The sequence below is a fragment of the Pteropus alecto genome, unplaced genomic scaffold (assembly GCF_000325575.1).
Source record: "Pteropus alecto unplaced genomic scaffold, ASM32557v1 scaffold71, whole genome shotgun sequence".
NCBI lineage: Eukaryota > Metazoa > Chordata > Mammalia > Chiroptera > Pteropodidae > Pteropus > Pteropus alecto.
In genome coordinates, this window is record NW_006433024.1 from 19,734,271 (window position 1) to 19,742,964 (window position 8,694).

The window sequence follows — 8,694 nt, forward strand, 5'->3', positions numbered from 1 at the left end:
AAGCAACAGGACAATCAAAGGTTAGCAGGACCTCTAAGGTTACACAGTGCTAAATGCCTGACTAAATTGGCTGATGTGGTCACAAGGTAGAAAAATGCGGTCACCAAACTTCGTTCTCCTGGAAACATCTCCAGTTTTCCAAGCAAATAGTGTGTGTTCACTGCATTCATTTTTTTTCTTCCCGTTTGAAAAGTTCTTCCTGCGTTTCTAACTTTCGAGGTCCTTGTTCATGGCCTGGCCTGTAACCCTGAGGCTTTGGGAGGGGACGCTTCCTACAGGTATACAGGCTTGTGCTTTAGGCTGGGTTTAAAATGTCCTTTTCTCTTTGTTTTTTTGCCCCCTAAAAAAATTGTGGAGTGAGGAGATGGTTGTCCTTGAGCTATTCTACTTGTTTTTGTTCTAGCACACCTATCCCTCACCGAAGTTGTAAGAACTATATACTGTAATTTATACTCAGGTTTCTTGTCACTTAAATATAAGAGGCTTCAGTATGTCTTGCTTTCTTTTCCTTTCTTCCGTTTTTGGGGGAAGAGGGGAGAACTCTGTTGCCAGACCCTAAGCTCTTTGGTCAGTCTTGAGCAGTGCTTGGCTCACAGTAGGAGAGAAATGAATGGGAGCATTATTCTTAAAATGGTTTGTGGTTTAGAAAATGAACTATTGAGTCTTAACATCAAATTTTATATCTTGTATGATTCCCAATCTTCATTGAGAGGTATGTCCAGAGAACCTGAGAGGGGGTCACCAACTCCTTGTTCTAACCTTGAGATATAGTGGATGAGTTAAGAGGAGACAGCTTTTTAGAAATAAGAGGAATCTTAGTGTTCGTTCGATCCATTCTCAGATAACTATGAAACTTTACTAAGATTGAACAGAGCTAGTGGCAGATCTAGGACTGGAATCAGCTCTTCTTGTCCCCATTCCTGTACTTTTCTTACGTCAGGTAGTCTTGCCAGTGACCATCACTGCAAGGCAAAGTCAAGTTCTGTGACACTCACAGACCTAGAACAGAAACAGAAGATAGAAGATACATGCTATATACGTCACGACACTTCCTTCTGGTGCCGAAGGAGATGTCACCAAAGACTGTGACATTTTTCCCACTGAGTCGGGACAGGATGTCGAGCAGCCACTACCGACCCGTTAGAGTCGGTACTCAAAATGAAATCTATCTGCCATCCTTCCTTAGAGGAAATAAGGATTTCAGAAACCGATGAACTCTGGTCTTCACCTGTCTTCTCAAGATGAGCTGAACCTCCAGCCAGGAACCTCACACCATTTGTTGCTCTTCACCATCCCTACATCCTCAGAGGACATAGGGGTGATATCCGCAAGCAGGTTTCCCACAGTGTGGGGCTTCCAGAGAAAGCAGGTGCAGTTATTAGTCATGACTCCAAGCCAGGCAAGGTGATTAAGAAAAGCTAAATTTATATTAAATTATCATAAAGTCCTAAAATACTGAACATAGTGGTTAAATAACTCCAGAAAGTCCAATCTCTCCGGTGAGTAACGTTCAAACCATTACACATGAGCGCGGGAGAATCACTTCCATTAGTTTAGGACAGAGAGATTTTGCTTTTTACATAGTAAATCAGTGCTCAAATAGATATTTCTTCAAATATGTCCTTTCTACATTCTGAAGAGCCCAAGTGCAATAAGATCCTTCCCCTTTTTCAATCAAGAAAAATGCCACTTTTCTACTTCCTCCAGTCCCCAGCCGTGAATCTGAGGACCCAAAGTGCTCCTTCTTTTACTGCCCCATCAAGTGTAGAAGAAATATCCCCTTTTGTCCTGGAAGTGGCACCCCACCTTTCTAGTGCTGTGCACTGGATAAGCCTTCTTGGCTTGGCCTGGCTGTCCTGTGCAGGCCTAGACCTGAGGCTGGCTGCCGAGAGCAGGGCTAAGGGCTTCGCTCCTGTCTCTAGCAGTCTTAGAACTGGCCAGGAAAGGTTTGCTCTTATCTTCCTTTTCCACTCACATTTGACAGCTGATTTCTCAATACCAATAACCACAGGAGATATTTCAAATCGGGAAACTTCACGTAGAAGCCCTCCCCTCCATCCTCAGCCCCTGCTGTCTTCTGTCGTTTCTAATTTCTGGTGGAAGAGGTCTGGATCTGCCTCAGGTCGAGATGGCTACATCAGTTGGTTCTCTCTACTTTTTTTAGTCCTTGCCCCACATTGAGCATCTTTAAGTAGCCCTCCTCACCAGAGGTGCCAGAAGGCTAGGTTAGAAAAACCAAATTAGGCAGAGAGAGAGAGAGAAGGAGAGAGGGAGGGAGGGAGAGAGAAGAGCTAGGTGGAAGTTTTAGGACAGAAAAAAGTCTCAACTCCCCTGATACTAGCATGAGACATGCGCCCTTTGTGTAAATAAGCATGAACCAAGAGAGGGCATCTCAGCATGGAAAATAAGTCACTCAGCTGGGAAAAAAAGTTGGAATGGGAACTTTACCATACATAGCCACAGGCTCCCTGTTCACTAACTTAGATCCCTGAGCACCTGAGAGAGAACACAGGAAGTTCGACCTCATGGATACTTCCCTTTAGGCCCTGGGAACCCCAAGTCTCTTACCCAATCACTCTTCCTGACCATTTATGAAAACGTCTGGCCCTTCTTTGAAAGGTTGTTTCAGGATCTCTATGCTCAGAATCCCAGAGAATGAGGAGGGGGAGAGTGGCAGAACATTAAAGTTCAGATGATATGGTATGTTTGGGCCAGGCAGTGCTTCTCAGACACTGCAGAGGCTTAGCCCTCAGGGCCCCACATTCATTCAAGCTACTAGCTCACAACCTGGTTACTCAGAGTCAAAGACTTAGGAAAGTACTGGCGAATGGTGGCACCAGGAAGGAATTCATGTCAGCCAGCTGCCACGCTGGGGCCTCCAGGCATCTGAAGGTAGAAAAGGCTCCAGACATTCTAAGAAGAGGAAGAATAACTTGAGCCATACCCATATCTCACCAGTTGAAACACAGCAACTCTTAGAGTGAAAATAATATCCATTGCCAGCAATGGACAGGACACACCTAGGCCCAACCACCCCTGAAAGCTTTTTTGTGTTACCAATGCACTTGAGGCTAGAGGTTTCCCAGATGCCCATACCAACTGGGCTGACTCCTCTTCCTCCTCTTAGCCTCTATCCTTCATCTCTCTTTACCCATGACCCCCTGCCCCTGCCCCTGGTGGGCCACTTTTCTCAGAGAAGTGGTCAGCCCAGCTCTGACAGAGGAGTATGCAGTCTTGGATGATTAGCTCTTGTGGGGCAGGTGCTGAGGGCACCAGGGGAAGGGGAAGTGAAGCTCTGTACTGACGAGGAATCATTACTGAGCCTAGTTTTGGGGGGCTCAGGACGGAGTGCAAGAGGCAAGGTTCGTGGTAAGATCCAGGTCTAAATTCTCGGATGTGCCATCATTTCCTGTGCAAAGGTAGTTATCGACTCAGATGGAAACAGTTCCCGTGCAGGGCTTGGGAGCAGTTATGGGGTGGGATGAGGAGGAGTGGAACGAGCACATAGGAAGGGGCCTGTTGTATAAGCGAGCACAAGAACTGGACATCCATAAAGGAGAAGGAAGAGGCAGGGAGGGAGGGGAACACGGGCACTTAGACCTGGCTCTCTGAGGAGAGCTTGCGTTCATGTTTCCAGCCTGTGTCTGGCAGAGAGCCCCGTCTTTCGGGAGTGGCTGCGGTATGGACACTGCTACATTCAGACTGCTCTTCTTGCAACAGCTGCTCCGTCTCTGTGTCATCCAGGGAGCCAGAGCTGGCCTGGATGGACACTGTGTCTGTCTTCATGCATACATGATCCCGAAGAAGGCCCCCCCTTGAGCTGCGCAGTTGCTTGAGGTCATCCCACTCAGCATCGTCCCCAGACAGGAGGCAGATTCCCTCTACAATCTTGACCTTCTCCTTGGTGTAGTTATGGTCAGGTCCACCCTAGGGTGGAGAGTGGGGAGACATGGTCAGTTGGTTGGCACTTTATAAAGGATCTCATGGTGAACTGAAAAAGGAAGTGGATGGGGTAAGAGCGGGCAGGAAGAGCACAGAGATCCCACAGACAAATGAGGAAACTTGATCAGAGCAAAGAGATGAAGTTTAGTCTAAAAGGAGAGGAGCGGCTATAGTGATTATTACCATTATCACACAGGGAGGAGGCTTCCAGTCCTACGACAGCCACCCACTGACTATGTCACCTGGGGCAAATAAAGTACTATCTCTAAAACTCAGCCTCCACATTTGCAATGTGGGGAGAATAACAGTATCCATACCTCATAACCAATTGCTGTGAGGGGAAACTGAGGCAATACATGGAATGCAGATAGTAGGTACTTGACACATAAGATGCACTAAATCATGTTAGCTATTATTACACTGTTACTCTAGTTTATTAATAGGATAGCATGCTGATACACATGATTAGAAGCAAATAACAAAAGAAATTATATGGACATTTATTCAGGATTTTAAGATATTTTTGTGCTATTTTATTCTTAATCCTCTTCTTTCTAGTTTTGTTCAGGGGAAAAGTTTTAGGAGGTAAGACAGGAGGAATTTAGAAATATCCTCTTATTTGGATTTTAAGTGTCAATCATTTGGCATCTGTAGCTTATAAGCTTTCATGGGAGGTTATTCTGGTTCTGCTCCCATGAGCCTTGGGGCTATTCCCCCACAACTTGGGATGGTTCCAAGGACAGTCTTAAGTTCTACTCAGGCTTCTCCCTTTATGCGTTCCTCAATGGGTAGCCATACTCCGGGTTTCTGGGGGATACCAACCAACATGCTGCAGCTGCCAGGCGAAACTGGGCCATGGCTTGGGTTCTGCCCCTGGAATAGCATTATTTTAGTAACGATTCAATTCCACAGATATTTATTGAGCTCTTATATTAAACAGGATACTTAGGTGATTACACAATATAAAATGGTCCCTCCCCTTTGGGAGCGACAACTCCCTAGATCAAGCAGAGAGAGACACAGCACCCATGCACGCACACACGTGCACAGTCACCTAGCACACTCTCCAAGCTGAAATCAGTGTAAGATCAGATGCAGGCCACTCAGTCTTCATCACAGAGACACACTGGGTAAGTGAGGGAGAGGTGGGGGACATGGCACTAGCAACTTGGGGCATAACACTCCCTCTACAAACACACAGGTACCTGAAATCAAGAGGAAATCAGAAGAGAAAGGGTGAGAGACTATCAGAGGGGTGAAAAAGCTGCTGAGGAAAAAGCATACAACAGAAGAAAGAGGTCACATGATTTTAATTTCTAACCCCTGGCTTTTATCGAGGTTCTTTTCTGGGGCATTTGACACTCCAGGAACCCAGGAGTCTGAGTCTTTCTCTCAAAGACATTTACTGAGAAGGGGGCTAATGTCCCTAAAACTGCCAGTTATCCCCACAGTTTCTGTTTGGCTTGTAGTGGAAGCTTTTTAAATAGGAGAATTCAGGGATCCAGAAAGTACCTGATTATTACGTAAAGTGTATTCATTATGCATGGGAGCCCTACAGGTATGAGGGCAGGTTTTGACTGTGCTACAGAGGACAAGAGAGTAGATTAATTAGGGTCTCACAAGGGATAACTTTTGATGAAGGTTACAGAAGTTTAGAAAAAACAAGGGTCATATTAGATTAGACAATCTTAAACCCCAGACTATAGATCCCTAGTGGAAATTGGACTATTTTTCATGCCAAAACATCTAGCAAATAATTTTTCACTGAAGTGACAAAGGAGTTAAAAGAACAAAAGCATGTAAACCTGAAGAATTCTAGAGAAATCCCTTGAACTCTGTGATAAGGGGAAGAATAGCAGAACACCAGCCATTCCCAACTACAGGTGCCAACAGCTTGGATCAGAGGTTAGAAAAGAAAGAGTCCGGGAAGCTCTTGGTTTTTTTGGGTGCTGTCTAAGAGCCTGGGGGTTGTTTCAGGGGCGCACAGCCTCACTGCAGGGGAATGACAACTCCAGGAGGGAAAGAAGCTATGAAGCTGAGAAAGACCTCCTGGAGGGAGAGGCACACACAGGCTTTCAGACCTACCCCTTCTGAGATCTGCTTTCTAACCTTGCTCTCACTAGGATCTCTCACAATGCTCCATCGGAAATCGTAGACCTAGAAACCCAACAGATCTATGATTCTAGATTCCGGAAACCCAAATCACATTAAGTTCTTCTGTTCACTATAACGTCTGCAGCAGTAGATGGGTCTAGCCAACATCCCTTTGAGGCAACTAGAGAATAACAACTGCCCCACCTCCCAAAAAACCCTTCAATATAAATTTTAATTTTTACCTCTTTCTTATAGCACAGTTGATTGTACATGGCTGGTTTTGGGATTGCTTCAATTTTTACCTCCTGAGTGGAAGTTCGGTAGGAGGGGTTGCTGTAGGTCAGGTTCCCCATTCCAGGATCAGTTAGCTTGGATTTTTTATGTCTTTAGGAGGAAAGGTGATGGGGAATTAGTTCAGATCTTTATGAGAGTGATATCCGGGGAAGTTATAACCTGAGTGAGATGGCCCAGGCATCCCCACCTCCTGGTACTCATACCTTCTGAATCCCTGCCCCTTGAGTGTGGGCTGAATCTAGTGACTCACTTCTGGTTAACATATTAAGCAAAATTGATAGATGCTAGATTAGGTTACAAAGAAATCCGTGGCTTGCATCTGAGGTTGCCCTCCTTTCCTCACTCTATCTTACTCTTGCTATGGGGGAAGCAACCTGCCATGTTGTAAGATGTCCTATGGAAAGGCCCACAGGCAAGGAACTGATGAGGGAGTATCCCGCCAACTGCTAGCAAGGACCTGAGGCCCTCACTTTAACAGCCAGTGAGGAACTGAATCCTGCCAACAGCTACATCAATGCTCTTGGAAGGGAATCCTTCTCCAGTCAAGCCTTGAGATAAGACCATAACCTTGGCTAACATCTGGATTGCAGCCCTGTGAGAGACCTTGAGGCAGAGGCAACCAGCTTAGTTGCATCCAGATTTCCAACGCACAGAAATTGTGAGATGGTTGTCATTTTAAGTTGCTAAGTTTTGGGGTAATTTGTTATACAGCAGTAGGTCACGAATATACCAACAAGCTTTAGAGTCGAGGCAGAGCTGTGTTTCAATCCCATCTCTGTTATTTACTAGCTGGGATCTTGGTGAACATAATCTAAACTTTCTGAGCCTCAGATCCTCATCTATAAAGTGAAGAATAATAATACCTGTATTAATATCAACACATATTCATTAAATGGCAACTGTTGTTGTTTTTGTTATGAGCAGGAGCGCAGAAGCAGCAGTAAAATCCTGGCATTTTTTGCTGCAAGTTGTGTTTAAAACATTTAGTGGGGAGGAAAGATAGATAGATAGATAGATAGATAGATAGATAGATAGATAGATAGGATCATGAAAAGATTATAAATTGATAATGACACACTCTGCCTGACTAGGATGATCTCTACTAAGCAATCTATATCAACCAATATTGCAGTAAAGGGCTATGTTTGTGTGAAGAGAAAATCATTTCCAACTTCAATGGTTTGAAGTAGTGTGGGGTTGTGGAAAAAGCAGATGTTAGAGTCTGTCCCAGCTTTGCCTCTTCTTGTGTGACCTTGAGTGACACCCTCAGCATCCTAGTTTATAAAGCAAATCCCAAGGGTTGCTGGTCATGAAATGAGGGCTTGGGGTGTGACTAGGGAAGAGGAGTAAGAATTTAGAATTCTGTCTTTTCCTTCTGCTGCTCTGACCAGGGACCCAGCCTTGGAATGAGGCTGGTCAGAGGTCGAATTAGCGAGCTGTGGAGCTTCAGGAGATCCCAGATGCGCTGATGAAGACCAACAAACATATGGCCCCTGCAGAGAGGCTGAGCTTACCTGTACAGCATCAAAGCTGCAATCACTACCAGAATCAGCAGAATACTAAGGAGTCCACCAATGACATAGCTGACGTGAAGTCCTTCCCCTAGGAAGAACAAAGAAACACTAGGCGAGGACCACCAACAGTCGGCATCTCTAATCCTAATTTTACCACTTACTGGCTGTGTAACTTAGGGCAAGATGCTTAACTTCTAAGTCTATGTTTTCTCATTAGTTAAATGTAAATAATAAATTACTCATAGGATGGTAGAGGTTACATGTGTGTATATATAAATATATATACACAAACATACACATACAAATATATGACTTAACAAATGCCTGGTATGTGGAAAGCATTCCATAAGTAGTGACTATTACAATTATTCTTTCTATGGATTTAGTCTAAGAAAAGGGTACATCAACCCCAAAGAGTCTCCATGAAGGTTCTGGAAGATATCAGTTAAGACTTATATTCCTTATATCTTCTTTTTCAAAACAGTTGGGCTTACCTGGAGCAGCAGGTACGGCCTCGTTGGAATGTTCACAGAGACCCAGCTGGGCATCCTTTTCGGAGCATCTGTGGGGCACAGAGAACTGAATGTGTATCCTACTGGTATTTGATAAAGATCTTACCTTCCTCCGGGAAAGGGGGAAAGTCCTGTGAAGGACATAATGAAAGGCCTGTGAGTGGGACTTTCAGATATAAGAGGCCATCCCAGATGAGAGATACCAGAAGCATGGAGAGAACAAGACCAGGAAATACAGAGGAGAAATCAGTGTGAGTTACTGTCTTCAAGATGCTATACCATGTTTAAATGTGTTTTTTCAAATATGTACCCTTTTAAAAGGATTCCTTTAAAAAGAA

At 44.6% G+C, this 8,694-nt stretch overlaps 1 protein-coding gene across 1 annotated transcript in view; it reads right to left on the reverse strand.

Annotated features, from left to right (window-relative positions):
* Window positions 1-1,405: 1,405 nt before the first annotated feature.
* LRP4 (LDL receptor related protein 4) overlaps window positions 1,406-8,694 on the reverse strand; it is a gene marked incomplete at its 5' end in the record, with an annotated part of 45,853 nt that continues 38,564 nt past the window's right edge. Inside the window, 4 exons of the mRNA XM_015586356.2 lie at window positions 1,406-3,927; window positions 6,279-6,420; window positions 7,845-7,932; window positions 8,339-8,406. Coding sequence (XP_015441842.1) covers window positions 3,595-3,927; window positions 6,279-6,420; window positions 7,845-7,932; window positions 8,339-8,406 — 631 coding nt within the window. The remainder of the gene's footprint in view (window positions 3,928-6,278; window positions 6,421-7,844; window positions 7,933-8,338; window positions 8,407-8,694) is intronic.